This window comes from Perca flavescens, chromosome 10 (genome assembly GCF_004354835.1).
Source record: "Perca flavescens isolate YP-PL-M2 chromosome 10, PFLA_1.0, whole genome shotgun sequence".
Classification (NCBI taxonomy): Eukaryota; Metazoa; Chordata; class Actinopteri; order Perciformes; family Percidae; genus Perca; species Perca flavescens.
Window position 1 is genome coordinate 11,332,433 of NC_041340.1, and position 18,839 is coordinate 11,351,271.

General features: G+C 40.3%; 1 protein-coding gene across 1 annotated transcript in view; it reads left to right on the plus strand.

The window, feature by feature from the left end:
* Positions 1 to 18,839, plus strand: part of slit3 (slit homolog 3 (Drosophila)) — a 240,956-nt gene that overhangs the window by 13,182 nt on the left and 208,935 nt on the right. Inside the window, exons 2-4 of the mRNA XM_028589367.1 lie at positions 2,158 to 2,229; positions 8,211 to 8,282; positions 14,204 to 14,275. Coding sequence (XP_028445168.1) covers positions 2,158 to 2,229; positions 8,211 to 8,282; positions 14,204 to 14,275 — 216 coding nt within the window. The remainder of the gene's footprint in view (positions 1 to 2,157; positions 2,230 to 8,210; positions 8,283 to 14,203; positions 14,276 to 18,839) is intronic.

Consider the following 18,839-nt stretch of genomic DNA (forward strand, 5'->3'; position numbering starts at 1 on the left):
CTGTGAAACAGCGAAAGATAAGACATGAGAGATTGAGAGGAGACGTTGTCAAAGGGGGAGATTAGAGAGAAAAAGAAAATGTGGAGTGGAAGGCTGGGAACGAGGGTATAGATGGCTGTAAAGGACTGACAGATTGGCATTAAAGAGCAGTGACTGGAGAAAGGAGAGATGTAAGATAGATGAGGGAAAAAAGAAAAAAACGTAAGGTTAAAAGATAAGAGACAGAAGAGGGGTAAGACAGGGAGGAGAAGATGGATAGAGGTGGGAAGATGTGAAACAGAAGCTTTCAGATTGGATGCTGCCTCAGAGTCACTCTGAAGTGAGTGGATACTTGAAATCACAAATCAACAAGGGAAAAAAGTTTCTTACATCATTGAATCAGCTCTTTCCTCAAGTTGAAGTATAAGTGAGTAGTGTATTGAGTTTTTCACCATATCAAGCTGCCTCACTTTCCAAAGAACTGGCAATTACACAGTGACAAGAACCAGCAGCATCAAGTCTGGATGATGGGGAAATGCCCGCTGTGTGAAACGTATCTGGTCTCTAGAATGCACTGGCAAGATGGATGACACTCAGAATCATCATCAATATTTTTTCATGTTTTGGCTGCTTCCAAATGCTTGGATCACTTGATGTGGGTTTATCTATGAATACAATTAATGCAGCTAGAGATGTACGATCCACTTTTTTTCAGTTCCGATCTGATTCCGATGCCTGAATTTGGATATCTGCTGATTCGGATTCCAATACTGAAGCTCTTTTGGCATTACATTTGTATTGCATAGCAATTTTGCATTAAATGTAAATGTATTCCAAAGCAATTTATTCAAACTGTAGGTTAAGTAGGCTTGTGTGCAGGCTATGATTGCTATGGCTATGTTTTGAAAATTTTGCTGGTCCGTTTTGGCTGAAAATAACTCTTCTCTTCTTTTTATCATATCAAGAATCCTCAAATAGAAACCTTACTTGACTGGGACCTCATTCTGAGAACTTAATTGTTGTTGCTTATGATTTATGTCAGTCTGTGCTGTAGGGGTGGGGATCTTTGATCAGCAGTAATTTCATGAGACCTTCCATTGCATCAGATGAGATTATGAAACTCCTCATTACCCTGGAGCCCTTTCAAGGAACCCTGGTGGACTTCTGGACCACATTTTGGGCTTTGGGAAGTGCTGCCCGCGCCCACACCGGCCCTCCCTGTCTTAGGCCGGGGCATGGCTCTTATTAGTGGTCCTTGCCATGTCAACTTGGAGAAGCCTTTTGAAACCTAATATGGTCTTAAATCAGATTTATAAATGTTTAGGTGTATTATGAAAAACATGCAGGCCGCCTTGGCACAACCAGACTCTGTTTATGTGCATGTGTGAGTGTGTCTGTGAGGGCAAGTGAAAGCTTAAAAAGTGAGGGAAAGAGTTGTGTGTGTGAAATAGGAGAGAAAATTGTGTGTGTGTTGTTTGTCTGTGCTCTCCCCACTTTTTTTCTTGCCCTAATTCACCCAGTACGACAGCGTTTCAATAAACAGCATACCTGTGTAAAGGGAACCAGTCTATACACACACACTCAGTGTGTCTTTTACTTCATATTGCGGTGTGCATACATTGTGCACCGATAGTTAAAACAGATTGAATGACAGCCAGGAAACACGATAAGCTTTTAAACTCTGATGATGGAAAGAGAAAATAATTTCATCCCACTTTTTTTGGGGCTGGAGAATTTCTCAATTAGTCAGAGCAGCATGAGCCCTGTGTGTGTGTGTGTGTGTGTGTGTGTGTGTGTGTGTGTGTGTGTGTGTGTGTGTGTGTGTGTGTGTGTGTAAAAATGTGGGTGCATAACTTTCTGGTGCCTGTACGGTAGGAGTGTTTGTGTGTTTTGGTTGTGTTTGTGTGTGTTTGTATGTTTGTGCGTGCGTGGGCTCATATGCTGTGGGGCATTCTCACGCTCTGTCCTACTGCCACATTCACTAATTTGACTGAGCGAGAACACACCAACGTACACACACGCATGGTCCTCCTCGGTCCTCCTCAATGATGTTCATTTGCTTTTAAGCATTTTTTATAATAAAGTCGTATTCTTTCAAGATACACTGCATTGTATTAAACTTTATTAACGATCAGATTTGATTAATCAGATTTGTAACCTTTGTTTTTCTCTCTGTAGGGATTTGAACAGAAACAACATCACCAGGATCACTAAAGTGGACTTCTCTGGCCTCAAGAACCTCAGGATTCTGTAAGTTTCTTTCTTTCTTTGTGTGTGTCAACATTTTGTAGTGATGAACCATTCAGTGTTGCTGAAATGACTCAGGGATTGTTAAGCCAGGTTGTTCAAATTACATGGAACGTAAACCTCTCTTTCTTCTGTACTTTTTGCTCGTGTTCCAAATCAGAGAAAATTCTAAGTTTAAGAACATTTGGGAATACGACAAGTTCTCTGAAAGCAATCGTATGTGCCACTTAAGAACAAGTCTCTTTGTTTGATTTGTTTCCCGCATTAGGCCCAGTGAGTTGTGCTTCACGAAACAACTACAAGTAGGGCTACTGTAGGACTAAACATAATGGAAGTAATCTTTAATCAGCTATGAAAAAACTAAAGCATAACCGTCACTGGAAGTACATGCTCTTGCTAGGTTTTATTAGCTTCAGAAAGCTTAAAACGGAAGTGTTGGCTTAAGGGAAGTGAATAACGTAAAGCAACATGGACTCTTTTATCCTATGGTGTGACATTGTCATATTGCAGTAAAAAAAAAAATCTAGGTCCAATTATAGATGTTTGAGCATACAAAGCTTGCGACTTTGCGACGGCTAGTATTGGTTTATTTTAACAATAAAGGTGATCTTTCCCTCAAGTCAGCCTAATAGCTTTAGTTGTGTAAACATAATCATACCTCAACCACACAATTGGCAGATCAGAAAACGCTGATATGAGATGCTATCAAACGACCCGTTTAGTCATTTAGGTATGAGGACTTCATGTTAAATCTACCTGGTACCAGCAGGTCTATTATAACCTCTTTATTTTTCCTCTTTGCAATTCGGTATTTGTTTCTTTACAAGGAATCACATTAACAAAAAACTGCCATGCTGGAGCAATTAGGCAAATGCTATATTTACCTAATAGGCCTGTACATGGCTATAGGGGAAACAAGTCTCTATAAAATAAAGTTTCCCATACTAATAAGGGGGTTTCACGGCAGGAGAGAATGCAAGTGTTTTCTCCAAGGAGTTGAATTTTGTAATTACTGATTATTTACAAGGTTAAATAATAGAGTAATCATGAGCTGACATGCCAGTAATAAGCAGCAAGGCTCCCATTTGTTAAACAAGCAACAATATGTTAAACTGATGCGGATATGATACGAGGTTAAACAGCTGAAAACAAATTTGCAATATCTGAATTGTTCGGAAGAAATTGTGAATCATAGTTCATATGATACAGTAAAGGAAAAGATAATAATAATAACTCAGAATACACTATTGTTTGCCATGTCGCTGTTTGAGCAATAGTTAGGGAATTTAGGGAGTTTGGCAATATTGGAAAATCCAGAGATACCAGAATGCCTTTGGAAATCAAAAACAAACAGTCCCCCTTTTAAAGCCTGATGCATTTCCAGCCTGAACTAGCTTGATGTGTCATAACTGGTAATTTCATTGTGATATACTATCTGCTCAGAAATTGTTTTGTTGTTGGGGCCTCAAAGGTGGCTAAAACAGCTGAGCCAGACTGACCGCCGGTCTGTTTCAAGGCAAAATGACTTCCAAAGGTGATTTACTGACTACAGACTATGCAGCTGTCAGTAAACATCTCAAATAGACATTTTTTTCAACATTTGAACCTTCTTTATTCTATCGTCCAATCCAATGACATGCTACAGTCATTGCTGATGTAACTCATGCTTGTCTAACTCATCATATTTAATGCTCTAAGCTGTCCTAATTGACCTCCACCTCAAGTGGCTAAAATGTGTGTGTGTGTGTGTGTGTGTGTGTGTGTGTGTGTGTGTGTGTGTGTGCGTGTGTGTGTGTGTGTGTGTGTGTGTGTGTGTGTGTGTGTGTGTGTGAGGCCTATAATAACTATAATCACTGTTGGCTGCATGCACCTTCCCTCCTCAATCTGTTTTAACCAGACCGGTAGATAAAAATACACTCCCAGCACAAACTACGCTGAGGAGTGGAAATAAGTTCATGCATGTGTGTGTTTGCATGTGTAAGTGCATTTGTTTATCTATAACCATACTTGTGAGGAACATGTTGGATTTGGAACTCATGTCAGTTAATGTTTCATTAATGTTTTGACTATGTGTGTGTGTTTGAGCAAAAAAGAGAAAGAGAGAGAGACATTTACAGTGTTTGTATGTGTGTATCCTGTGCACTTGCGATAGGGTAAGAAGGACCAAGGAAAAGAGGTTGTGTTTGTGTATGTATGTGTGTGTGTGTGTGTGTGAGTGAGAGAGAGAGTGTGTGTGTTTGCATGTGGTGGGCCAGCAGCTTGTTTTATGTGGTTGGTGATAAACTGCTGTTACATTTCCCCACTCTAAATCTCTTAAATAAATGGGGAAGAGATGGCTTGGGAACGGTAGGATAGTCTGAGAACGTACACACATACACACGGACACACACACGCACACACACACAGACACACACACACACACACACACCATAGTTCTGGGATTCCTGGTCACTTACATACATACCATGGGAAAGGTTTGCATGTAGAAAACGTTTCTAACATTCTTCCCAGGAAAGGGTAATAGCTGCAGAAAAAATATTCCTCGATGCCCATGCTTACATACAGGCTAGTAATTATTGATAATTATTCGTGTGAAAATACTTGACTCCCATTACATATAATCTGACTTCTGCTAAACACATAAACCAAATGAAACCACAGCATATCAGGTGTATTTTCAACCGCTAAATGATCCTGTATTACATTACATTACATACACATATCAAAAATGAAAATATTGGTTAATTGGACTTATTTGTTGGAATTTAAAATCTTCAAACTTAGTATCTGACCTCATTAAAACACTTTACAGCCTGCTGTAATTTGATTACACGTTTAACATATTGTGTTCACTTAAAAACAAGTAATCTAATACAGAAGTCTTGAATATTCTTTAATCTGAGTGGTCACACCGTCTTGCTGTAATCATAGACCCAGCTTGTCTCTGCATGCATACTGCATGCGCAACACTTAGCATAATATCTTTGGCAGCCTTACATCGCAAGATTTCTTCCAGACTGTGGCGAAATTGAGTAATTCTAAACAAATTTAGATGTAGGTGAAAACTTGTGCTTGATATTGAACATTTGGCTGGGGAAAGTGTCTGTAAACAACAAGTGAAGTTAATATACCCTGAAGTATTTCCTTCAGACGCCAAGTGCTCCGAGTTTGCCATAAGGTAGCGTGACATCATTGTGCTTTTTATAATAGTTGCTAAAACTCTCTAATATGGTTGAATGAGTTATTAGACACACCAGGCCCCACACACATGAAATCAATACATGTTTTCTCTCTTTTCTCCATCTCCCTGTCGATGACTAATGCCTGATATGGACCAATATAAAAACAATACCTCATCCGAACAATATGCCAGCATTGACTCCCCACACCATGTGTTTGGCTTAAGATCCCCTGCCTTTCTAAACTTCATTCAATAAATCAGCATGCGGTTGATCCTTCATTTGGACAAATAAACTCTGATAGTTACTCAAAGTTATGCCTTAATTTAGCTTATTTTATGAGATAATCTTTTCTATCAAGATAAAGAAAACGCGGCTAGACTAGAATAAACATGCTGGATTCATTCAGTCAGGACTGTGCATATGTTTAGGTGGGTTTTGGTTTGCTCGCTTACTAGTGCATAACCCTTTTACTGTAGTCGTAAGGAGAATCACATGCTGACGTTGTCTGGAGTTTACCTTTACACATGTAGCACACGTCAGGAGATTCTCCACATCAGAAGTGTTCTGACTTACTGTAAATACTCCATTTGGTTTAGACAAAGGGTGGCGCCTGGGTAGAGCGTGCAGGAGGCAGGATGACGGGGATTACACCTCGGTCATTGCCGGTTCGTAATTTGGTCATAAACGACAGAGTCTGTCAGTTTCATCAATGTGTCTGATGATTTCAGCATCGTTCCTTACTGACAGAAGTTCCCGAACCGCGTCGTCTCTCCAACCTAGTTCTTCACCCTCTGATCTTTCTTTTCTTAATAGAATAGAATCATTATAGAAACGTCATCAACATGACCACTCACTTGTCATGAATACTCCGCACAATGAGCAGATACATTGTAATGTCTAGATAATTATGTTACTCTTTGCATGTTTACACATATATCTACCATTGCTCATTAGAGCTGGGTTCTGTACAGCATGTATTTTCTGCCTGTGTGTTAGCTAAAAGTTTTTTCTGCAGCTGCTACTTTTCTGTAGCATACGGTATTTTGTTTCTGTGTATAAACTGGTTTGAGCATGCTGGATGTATACATTACATTTTTCACTTCATACTTTTTGATTTTTGAAATATACATGATTGGTTTTAACTAATTTCCAAACAAACTGAAGAGAAAAAAAATCTGAAGAATATGCAAATTATATTCTCATTGTAGAATACCCTTATGTAATTGGGAAAATAAATGAGCAAAACAAGAAGTGGTTATATGGTTGTGTTGCATAGTGTATGGTATGTTTTCAAATGTAATTTCTACCCACATTTTTGTGTTATTCATCTTTTTTTCATGTTTCAAAATAAATACGGGTGAATGCCCTTTAAAAAAAATATTGGGGGAAAAAAGAGCACAATTAAAGCATCATTAACTCAGGAGTGAGTAAATTAGTGTGCATGCATTTATACATGTCTGCATACGCAAGCTAATTTCTTCATGTGCGTGTTCATGAATGTGAGTGTCTGAATTTGTTATCATTCAACCAAGTGCATGCTTCAGTCCAACAGATCTTTGTCCACAGTCTCTCTGTGCGTGTGTGTGTGTGTGTGTGTGTGTGTGTGTGTGTGTGTGTGTGTGTGTGTGTGTGTGTTTGCGTGTGTGTTTGTGTAAAGAGCCTGGATGACAGACCATGGATTAATGACTGTAATACAGCTGCATGTCTAAACAATTTCTTTGAAAGAATATTTAGAGGAAGGTTTTGCCAAATAATTCAAAGTCCACATGGCAGGCCAGACATCATCTCTTTTGATACAACTTCTTCAGTCCTCCTTGGCTTTGTCTTGTCTTTTTTTTTGTTAATATTGCTCTCTCACTCAATCCATCTTGTCCTTCTGGGTCTCTGAGTCTCTAGTTCCTCTTTTTCTCTGTCTCCTCATTTGTCTCCTCTCCCTTTACTTCTTCCCTCCTCTCTTCCTCTGCCTCTCACATCAGCCACTTTTTCCTTCGATCTCCCCGTCCCCTCCTCTCTCTCAAGAGATGTCACTCTTAAACATCCTTAGACAGAAAGTATAAACATGCATATCTGTGGAGATGTTCTCTCTCCTTTACTCAGTCCCATCTGGAAAACCTTAGATCACCCCAACATATGTCAGCTAACACAGAGCAGGGAAGAGAAAAAGAGGAATACGCATTACATTGGGAGCAGCTATGGAAAGAGAGATGGAGAGAAATGGAGAAGATATCCGCTGAGGGGGGGAAGAGGGATGGGTTGTTAATTGTTTGTTTTTGGCTCACTAGATTGTGACATTTGTGAGATGCTGTGTGTCTTAAACTTTTGAAACTATTGCTTGATGCCAGATTCATTTGTTCTGTGCACTTATTCCTTGTATATACAACCAATCTTTTCAAAGGGCAAATGTCTCTCCCAATGTTTGAAATCTCTCTATTTCTCTTTGGCAAGCAGCTGGTGTTTGCACTGCCCAGAAAATTAAATTTATCGGGTGTTTCTTCCTTTGGTTTGAACCTCCAGTTTAGCCTGTAAAGCTGGCTGTGGATACGTATTCCCAGCTACATGGTTGTCCTTCAGTTTGATTTATATTAAGCTTAGGCTACTTCAAGTATGTCATGTTACTGATAATTCTTATTACGTACCTACTCTGTTAACATTCACTGTTATTTCTCCTTGTCATAAGAAGCATTCGCTGCAAAGTCATATAGTATTTCTGCTGGTATTGCTATTGGATTGTTGATTTGTTCAATTATGATAGTTACTAAAGCTATTGTTCTTCACTCTGTCTCTTTATGTCCATCACTGTAGTCATCTGGAGGACAACCAAATCAGTGTTGTCGAGAGAGGAGCCTTCCAAGACCTCAGACTGCTGGAGAGACTGTAAGTACACCATCTTATTCTGCTGCCTGTTACACCTTGCTAAAAAGATGCACACACATAAGTATCCCAAAATATGCATACATGTACGCCCGCAAACACGACTTCACACACACATACACACACACACACACACGCAAATATTTGACTTACTACTGCTGATTTTCCATTTCGCCAAATATACACAGACCTTTTGACTTGCTGTTCTACATTCTGTAAAGCACCCGCACATAAACACACAGAGTCACAGAAAGAGAGTACATGGATGATACCCAAGTCCATCCACTTCACACACAACCTTGGAATCTCTCATGTTGCCTTGTTCAGTGTGTGTGTGTGTGTGTGTGTGTGTGTGTGTGTGTGTGTGTGTGTGTGTGTGTGTGTGTGTGTGTGTGTGTGTGTGTGTCCGTCAGCTCACACCAAGGCTCTAGTCAACAGAATCAAGGTGTCAGTGTACAACACAACACTTCCCGCACACACACACACCTGCATGTTCATGACTCTGTGTTGGAGGGATGACAGACAGCTCTGCAGAAGGACATGCTTCTATGTTACTGCTTACAGAGTGTTTATGATCCTGTGGCATGAAGTGAACATAGAGTGTAACACACTGTGTATTGTTAGACGCTATCTTCTGAAAAATCAACTATACTTTCAAATCTGTTTTTAAATGTGGCTTTCGGGTGATGTAACATACCTCCTAGCTGCTAGTCTTCAACTGATGAGGACAGCATTTCTAAACTTAGGAACTGGCTGTCTTACTGTAACAGTGTTGAATTCACATTGCTGGGCTTGGGACAGGAGCTGAGAATTTCCTCACTGATATGATCATGTCAGTTTCTTAGCTATTTAGGCAGAGTAGGCTATTTAATTCACCACTGTCCTTCCACATTGAACCTCCACACCACAGTATCCAAATATCAGTAACTTGAAGACATGAAGTCATTCTGCAAAAACAGAAAGCTTGTCCAGTTCCAATGGGAACTATATTGATTTAAAGATTTTGCCTGCTATGAAGAGGAGAGTTTACATTTTTACAAGAGCAAGAATAAGAGGGAGATGTTGTCACAGACATGTGGCAGAGACATACAGAGAGACACTTAATTCAGTTCAGGTGACAGAAAATATTGAGTGGCAGCAACAGGTGTATCTTGTCTCTTAATGGAGATCACACATCTGATAGTGAAAGTGAGAAGTGATAGGCTGCTTTAATGTTAAAAGATTCTTTAATGCGGTGTGTCAGGAAGGGTCAGAGGTTAGGGGTTAGTTTTGGAAGAGGTTAGGAAGCAACATAAGCACCTTTCACAAAGGGACGGACTGGGGCTAAAAAACAGCTCTGGACATTCTCCCAAATAGGCCCATCATCTGGCCATTCGCCCCTAGCCATGCGCGACAGACACTAGCCAGGATGTCCTGTACTATGCCGCAATACTGTAGCCTATCAGACAAGGTATTCACAACAAGTAACATCTCAAAACCAATGATGATAATTGGGGTTGTGTTTATTAGCCATATGCGGTTGGTACCATCTTTGCAACTAAATATTCTCTGTAGAGACAGGTGTTTAGGCTTTTGCTGAGGGCGGTAAGCAAAAAATTGTTCCAGGCTTTGACTATCTGACTTGGGCCCTTTGCATCCTGGGACATCCTGGCACTTCACTGCACTCTCCCTGTCATCTTTTGTGCTGCAAGAAAGTGCAAGCTAGGATTTTTGGTTAAACTTTTGGTTAAATTTGGTGAATTATTTAGCCCCCTTCCCTGTTTCTTAGTATGTTTAGAGTGGTACCAATCCATGCCTGATATTTTCCTGTTTAATTCAATACCATTGTCTTCATCCTTGCAGCAAGAGTGAGCTCACTACAACCTCTCATATACAACAAAATGAAATTGCGGGCAACCCACGATTAATTTCCAACGCGTTTCAAATTAACCTAACAGAATTTATTAAACACGTTAAGTTTGACAGAACTAAATGGCACGATAATTTTCATAATCATGATGCACACTGATGTTGAGCTGACTATGTAATTCGCTAAGATAGGGATAACGGCATATGGCATATTATAATGTGTGCTGCTCCTGGCACTTACCAGTACCTCTTGCTGATGTGAAATTAACTCTGCTGCCTGTCCCTCATCATGACCAGGCTGTGGATTGGTGATAGCCAGACTAGTAGGCCTACTCTTCTTCCTCAGTTTTTGTACACGTAGCATATACAGTAAGTGATTGTATTAGCGCCCCCTGATGTTGGCTGTTAGTTATCGCTTTATTAGACTTTTTTTGTGCCGACAGCCGTCGGTTGGACGGCCGTTCTGGACTTTTCCCGAACGCACAGATTGTCAGTCTGTCCCTGCTTTCACAGAGCCTGTACAAGGCGGGGATGTTGCTCCGTTATTCCGCCTTGCTGTTCTGTATGAAAGGTACGGACGCTGAACGGGGACAGAGTTGTTCTACCATTAAGTCGGCAGCAGAGGTAGTAACGGAGCTGAATCGACGTCTGTGTAAAAGGGACAGCCAGAATGGCGGGACTAGCCACAAACCGTTGTTGTATATACACGTCACGCCTCTTTTGCTTCTGGAATGCCGCCATGCTATCTTAAAGTGATGGTTCTGACGGCCCTAAGCACTCGTCTAACTGCAGGTAGCAGCAGCAACAGCAGAGAGCAGAAGCCAGCAGGCAAGTGTTCATAAACTTCTGGTGTACTTACACACTTTCCAATCCATCGTTTTATGAGTACATAACCTATTTGTACTACTGTAGAAGTTTGGTATCATTTCGTGCATTATTAGTGGGGTCATTTACGAGATACAAACGTGGGTCCATTAGCCCCTGCGCTAATAAGCTATTCAGCTGATAACGCTACTCTACGCTAACTCTCCCAATGTTAGACCCAGGTGAAAAAAGCTTCTGGGGGGGTGTTTGGCTCGAGGTCATGGTGCAAAGGACCCTAGGGTGAAATTACTCCGAACCATCACTTTAATTCAAACACTGGGGCAGTGCAAAAAAGCAAAGCCAGAGTATTGACGGATCTTCTTTACGGCAGTATTGCAGAGTCTCTGCAAAATCTCTATGTAAAAAAAAAGCCAACAGTTGTGTGTCAAAACTCACACAAGAGAAGGCATTTCATTTTGTCGACGTCATTGTGCAACTTTAATGTATTTATAGCTAAAGTTGCATGTCAATATAAGTATTATATACATCACATACTGAACAGATGACTTTTTGTATCTAAAGTCAATCCATGGAAAAACAACTGTTAATATAAAAAGGAAATTTCCGCTGGAGTGATGATAATAATGAGGATCCTGAATTCTATTTTTTAAGTCAGTCATAGTGAAATGCGTTTTAAAATGCTTAGCTGACAGAGTCTCTGATGTTGTGTCTGTCAGGGTGAAAGTTTAGGGGTGAGAGGTCACAGTGCTGAGACTGTGTGATTTATGGCATCACAATGTGAAAAACATGGAGCTTGGGTGAACACATTCACGTATGTCAACATACGAATTGTAAAGTCATGGGTATGGTCAATTCACCTCATGTAGTCATTTAAAAGAAACAAACAGTGACTCAGAGTTGGCTTGAAATGGTAAATTGTAATGGTTAACTAAATTTTAGTCCTGTTAAAGGTTCTAATTGATGGACATTTTGCCAAAAGAAGGGATTTCAAGGCGTTTTCCTTACAAAAATATATCAAACTTCTGGAATTTGAGTTACTGGCCCAGTGAGATTAGTTCCCTCCACTCTCCAAACCATTTCTGCTGGACTTTACTGTGATTCTGAAAAAGAGAGATCATTTTCCAAATTTAAAAAATATAGTGCCCATGGACTTGTGGTCTGGTAATATTTCAAAGGTTCCAAGCAGAAGAAACTCATTATTATTTGAAGATACACAAAGGATTCTTCTCATAAAAACCACCAACTGTTTTGTGAGCGAACATCTTAAAATGACTCATAACTGTAATAGTAGCCGATTATGCACTTTACTTTTGTGCCAGCTGTTATTTTCTAGGAGCAGGGGTCAATTATTTCAAATTGTGGATATCTTTTTTTGGACTGTAGCTCTCTTTCCATTGGTATACACAGAAGTGAAAGTCAGGGTCGTATTATCATTATCACAGGGGTTAAAAGGTTGGTGTCTGTGTCTTCTCCTACACAGATTCTACTTTGTGACCCCATGACCCCCCCACCCTCCTTTTCTTTTCTTTTTCCCGTCCATGCCTCGTTTCTCAGCCAAATGCTTAGGTAGCTTGATAACACTTTCACTCCCTCTCCTCACTCTGTCCTCATCTGTCTCTGCTGCAGCCAACCCGACCCTGCTTTCACACACACACACACACACACACACACACACACACACACACACACACACACACACACACACACACACACACACACACACACACACACACACACACACACAGACACAGACACATCTTTCAACCTTAAACACTCTATTTCTCGCTTTACCCTCACACACATGTCTACCTGTTGGTCAACTCCATTCTTTCATTCTTGCCAGTCTTTCACTCTGCCTCTCATTCCTCTGTAAATAATTGCCATGTGTCCATTTCATGCTCAGTTCAACATAGTCAAACGGTGAATGGTATTTTACATGTATACTAGAAGAAGACATTGGGTTTTCATTTATATTAGTTAAAAAAATGCCCCAAGATTAAAAAAATCACATAGAAATGGTGATGTTGACCAAAAACTATTAGACTGGAGAACACTGCATCCAGAGGGTCTTAATTAAGTGTTGTCTTTAATTTGTTTTTCTTAAGAATATGCTGTTATCCGTCTGGTAAATAATGAAAGCCAGGCCATCCGGTTGCTTTTAGTTTTAGTTGTGTGCATATCAAGATAAATACTCATGGGTGTATGCATAGACAAAAATGTATTGTCTATGTATTCGTTTGGTATCCTTGTAGGTTGTGTGACCACATCCAACTAGCTGATACGTTTTTTTCACACCTTTTGGCTCTACTGATTGACCATTACTTAGTCTGATAACATATTTAAGAATTGCATGGTCTTTAAATTGTGCTGGCAATGGTCCTCTGACTGAAACATTCACTTTTTTCCCCCACATTTTATCACCTCTTGCACATGAAATTAATCAATACTTTTTGACTAAAAGAGCCTCTCATAGTTTTTTTTGCCAATTTTTTACTATGATGTGGGACTTTTTATCTTGGATACATGCACATGACACTACTTCTTGAAAAGTCTATATTCAAGATTTGTTTTATTAAGAGAGAAATGTTAATGAAATGTGAATTTTTGGGCAAAGCTGTTGTGTTTTTGCATTTTTGTCAAGACACTACGATTAGGCTTATTTTTGCCATCTGAAAACACAGTAGTGCACGTAGCCCTCTTGTAACCTCCTAATTGATCATACATTTTATAGGTTAAGACTTTTTCCAAATTATATTGAAAATGTACTAAGAATAGTGTTAATTTAGTGAATCACCCAGGAAACACTTCTTTTTTTTTTTTTTAACTGAACACATCTTTGAACTTAGTGCAGATGACTGGAAGACGCCAGAAACCAACACTCCCAGGTCAAAACATGTGGGGATGATAGTGATAACTGGCTTTAGAGAGCTTAGGGCACGATAACCTGCAACTGACACACACACACACACACACACAGCATGATAACCTGGAGGTCGTGATCGCAGGAAACCAGGCAGACTTTCCCATGAGTTTGACCTTTGAACCGTGAACTCGCTGACCTTCAAGGTGATCGAGAAGCCGCCTGGTTGATGATAGTTCAGTCAACACATAAGCATGAATCGGAGTGATTTATGAGTGTGCAGTTTTTGCCCTTTTCTGTTCCTGCTGTGTTCTTTGAGTTACACAAAGTGAAAACGCTTTAATTTAACTCTAATTTCCTGTTTTTCGTCTCCCTCCTTTTCTCCTCACAGTCGCCTGAACAGAAACAAACTCCAGTTCCTCCCAGAGCTTCTTTTCCAGTCCAACCCCAAACTAGGACGGCTGTGAGTACACCTTTCTTGTTTTTACGTCTCTCCATCCTACTTTCCTCAAATCTCCCATCTCTCTCTCTCTCTCTCTCCCTCTGGCTCTCCCTCTGTCACTCTCTCTCTCTCTGCCCTTTTCTGTCTTCTTTTGATGTGTTACGTGATCCATTTATAAACATGGCCACAGTGCAATGTCAGAACTTTTATCCGGGTTGAGGGTTCAAGTCCCGCGCCAGGTGACACAGTGCCGCTCTGTGAAGAGGTGAAATAGAGTGTGTGTATGTGTGTGTGCACAATTTTAAGAGGTGAAAGTGTGCCTGGAGCGAATGTTTTGCTTGGACCTGTGAGGAATTTTTATTCGGGAATATGGAGTTTTCCCAGAGCATTCCGAGTGTAAGAGCAGGTCATACTGATGCAGTGAAGCCTCCCACTTGCCCTCCTTCTCTCCCTTTTTCATCTTACATTCTCAGACAGAATTTCCCCCCCCCTCTCTCTCTCTCTCTCTCTCTCTCTCTCTCCTTGTGTTTCAGTCCCATCGGTACACCCACCCTGTCTCCTTTTCCTCCCCTGTGCTCTTACTGTCTGCACTCTTTCTTTCCACTCAGGTTTTCTATTTGTCTTATCCTCAGAGAGTCTCTGTCAGCTTAGGTTGAAGGTTGAAACACCTTCTAAACTTTATGGCTGTTTATATTGGGCTGCCGTCAAGTAAAGCTAGTGATAGACATTGTGTGTGTGTGTGTGTGTGTGTGTGTGTGTGTGTGTGTGTGTGTGTGTGTGTGTGTGCCTCTTGTGCATGCTTGCTTTTGACTGTATGTATATGTATGCAGTCATTATTGTGTACATTATTGAGCTTATATATTGTGTTTGTGTACATGCACCATATTAATATAATGTATCTGCATATCAGTGTGTGTGTCTGTGTGTGTGTGTGTGTGTGTGTGTGTATGTGTATGTGTGTGTGTGTTTGTGTGAGTGTTGCAAGGTGTTAGGATAGGGAATACCAGCACTGGGACATTAAACGTCTCACTTCCCTCACTCTCTTTTATAATGTTTCCATGAGGCAGAACGCTTTGGAAGCTACTGTAACCTTTCTTTGTTGAAAAAATATTCTTCTGTGAATGTTTTGTGTGTGTGTTTTTGGCACAAGTTTGAGCTGTTTTAAGAGATCAAAAAGCGAATTAGACCAATAAAAATAAAAAGGAATACTCCACTGAAAAGCATTTGAGTATCAAAAATTCAATACCTTTTAGCCTTGAAAATGTGGTCTTTGTAGCTTACTTCTTCACAGAGAACAGCAGCTACAGTCAGCTTGGGTTCACAAGAGCGTAACCAGAACCAGAGTCAATGCAGTGTTGTGCCATAATGTATCAAAATGTCCTAAGAGATGTCTCAAATGACTACTGTGACATAATCCACTTCTACGCCATTGATGTGTTCCCAACAGTCATAGCTTTGCCACATCATAACTACATAAACAATTCGGGTGTTGTGTTATCTCCTCCTCAATGCTGGATGACGTCCTTTGTGAAGGAGCAACTTAAAAACTTTCACAGCCTCGTTACCAGCCTGCAGGCAGTGATTTTTTCATATTAAAAAAAAACTGATTCCTAAACGTTACAGCTCTTAGAGGACATTTGAAAAATGCTACCTTACAATATCTTTCAATTGGGGAAGTTATTTTGAAACCAACCATGTAATCTACGCTACATTCAAAAACAGATCATCGCAATCATTTTTCAGTTTTCAGATCAACTGAAGGATAAAATACTGTTTTGTGATTTCAGGCAATGCTTCTATGTCTTAGGTGAATAAAAAAAGAAACTTAATAGAAATACAATTTTATTTTGAATTTCAAAAGAGCGTCTTTAAAAAAACATCACTGTTTTGTCATCTAAACTTTTATTTTGAAACCAAGTAAAGGAACAAAAACAACACATAAAGTAATAATAATAGTGGTTCATGACGATGACTATAAATTGTATTTTCTGCAGCGCTTTCTCAATCTGATCTCCTGTGTTGGCAAAAAAAAAAAAAAGCCACAGAAAGATGAAATCTTCTCAGCGGGGTGCACGCTGTGAAACCTCTACTTAAAACTATTATTTGTGGTGATGCGTGATGTATTGCTGAAGACAGCAAAGTAGATGGCTGAAAGCAAATTGTCATTTACGTCAACTGTGGCTTCCAGGATCACACACACAGTCAAATCCCCTCATGTGAACATCAGGGACACACACAGTGAAGGATGCAAACACATATACTCCATCACGCACACTCTTTCTATGTTTACCTCCTATTTCTAACCCTTTCTCTTGTTTTGTTTTTTTGCCTCCATTTGCCATCCGATTACTATTCTATAAAACCCGTAATTGGTCTCGATAGCTTTTATTCATTGCTGGTCGAATATGGATCCCTGTAGAGCTCTCAGACAACTCAGTACAAGAGTGGAAAGGGTGAACATGCTCCAAACTTAACATTATAAATCTCATGTTCTTTATATCCACACTTTGCCATCAGCACAATCTAAATTACAGTGTCTGGAGTTTCCTCCTGCTCTTTATTTTTTTCTTCTTTCCACTTTTCTGGTCTTTGTCGTTTTTTTCTGTGCTTTTTATCCCATCAACACTGGGTTTTTCTGCCTATTAAGGAAGTGGCTGTAATTTAAATAGCCAGGTATTTAGATGAGGGAGTGTGTACAGAGAGAAAGACAGAAGAGGAAGAAATGGAGGTAGAATAACAGCAGAAAAAGAGAAAAAGTTACAGGGAGGGTTACTAAAAGAGAGAATAACAGCAGGGGACTAAGAAGGAGGAGACAGGGAGGTTTGCTGGTGGGTTTCTGGTTTGGGTTCGTAACCTTCCTCTCTGTCAGCCTTGGTTAGATATTAAATGATGGCAGTGTGATAGGAATTACCTCTTAACCCTCCTATTAAAGCCCTGTGGTCTGAGGTTTGGAGACGGGAGGAGAGGGAAGAAGCTGGACTAGCATTAAGAGTCTTGGATCCTGCCGAGATGAAGCGTGTGATTCAAAGCTACTGTAGAATCAAAGACATTGGCTTTGTGTGTTTTTTTTGTTGTTATGTATTAATTGAGCAGTGGTGCGTGCCTGACAAAGACAGATCAGTGAGTGGTATTGGGGGAGGTCATGTGAAGGAGGGAGATGGATGGATGAAAGGATGGTGGTGGAAGATGAAGGGAGTGGACATGGATGGAGGGATTGGAGTGCTAGTGACCCCACTAGGTGCTTGGTAGGGGGGAGGGAAAACAAAGATAGGGATGGTGAGATAGATGGATTGTGGACTGGAGTCTGTGGGTTTCAGTATGTGCAGTCTGTGGTTGTTTCCCACCACAGTTGCAGAGACTGTGGGCTCACAGCACATGCATCCAGACACACACTAACACACACACTAAGACGAAGCTCTGAAGAGAATACATTTACTAGAAAAGCAATGAATTTCTGGTTTGAAAAGCATCAATCATGGTGGCTCAGATGGAAAAATGCAAGTCATTGGGTTAGAGGGCTTTTGTGCATCAGTGCACATCCCGGTGTATCAGGGAGGTTTACTTTGCTAAGTGACTTGATGGCTGTTAGTCTCCTGTCTAATAACACTGACCCAGACTGAACCTCATCCTGTTATCTTCACTTTCTGCTCTGGTAGTGTGTGTGTGCGTGTGTGCGTGCGCAGGTTTTTATGTGTGCATGCCTGTGTGTGAGTGTATGTTGCGTGCAGGGCCTCCAAATGCACAGTCTGTGCATTTGAACCAGCGCTGGTTTACTGCCAGTGATACTCAAGAAGCAGCATCATTCTCCCCCATTAAAGAGGGTCATGTTACAGTTGATTGGTTTGCATGAGAGGAGAGGGGTGCGATGAAGAAGAAAAATGAGAGTAATGTCAGACTCAAGAGATATTTCCCCTTTTCCTTCACCACTGGGAGGGCCTCAAATACTGAGTATAACATAATGCAGGAGGTGATTTTTGACCGTGTTTTAACATTTATGGACACTGTCAGGATGCAGAATCCCCCTGTGTGATATTTCGAACAAGAATGCAGATTTATGCTCCAACAACTTGCTGAATTGTTTACAGCAAGACTGTGTAACTTTTAAAATACCGTATAATATAATCTTCCTCTTATAAATGAAAGTTAGATTCATTAACAATAAAACACACTCTTTCTGAATTTAATACTCAGGGGTTATGCTGCCGCAGTCCTTACTTGGTCTGGTATGACCAGCAGCTTAGCGTGGCTAATGCTAGCTAATGTTATGTAAACTGGACATTACTGCCATAGTTGGCTGACTTATTGACTCTTCTCTACTTGTGCTACTTTTACACTTTGTGTAAATTAGCAAATGTGATATTGCAAATGAATAAATACATCTGCACTGAAAAAGCTAATGTAAACAATAATACATCTGACAAAAGAACCAGTAACCCAATAATCTATCTATTTTGATTTTGATATTTTTGATAACATGCTATAGTGTAGTAAAGCTTGTAAACTCCTGTCTTTTTTAGTTTTCCCGCTTCTTCCCTTTTTTTAACACTGCTGCGCTCCCGTAATGTCCTAACTGCACCCTGTGAAA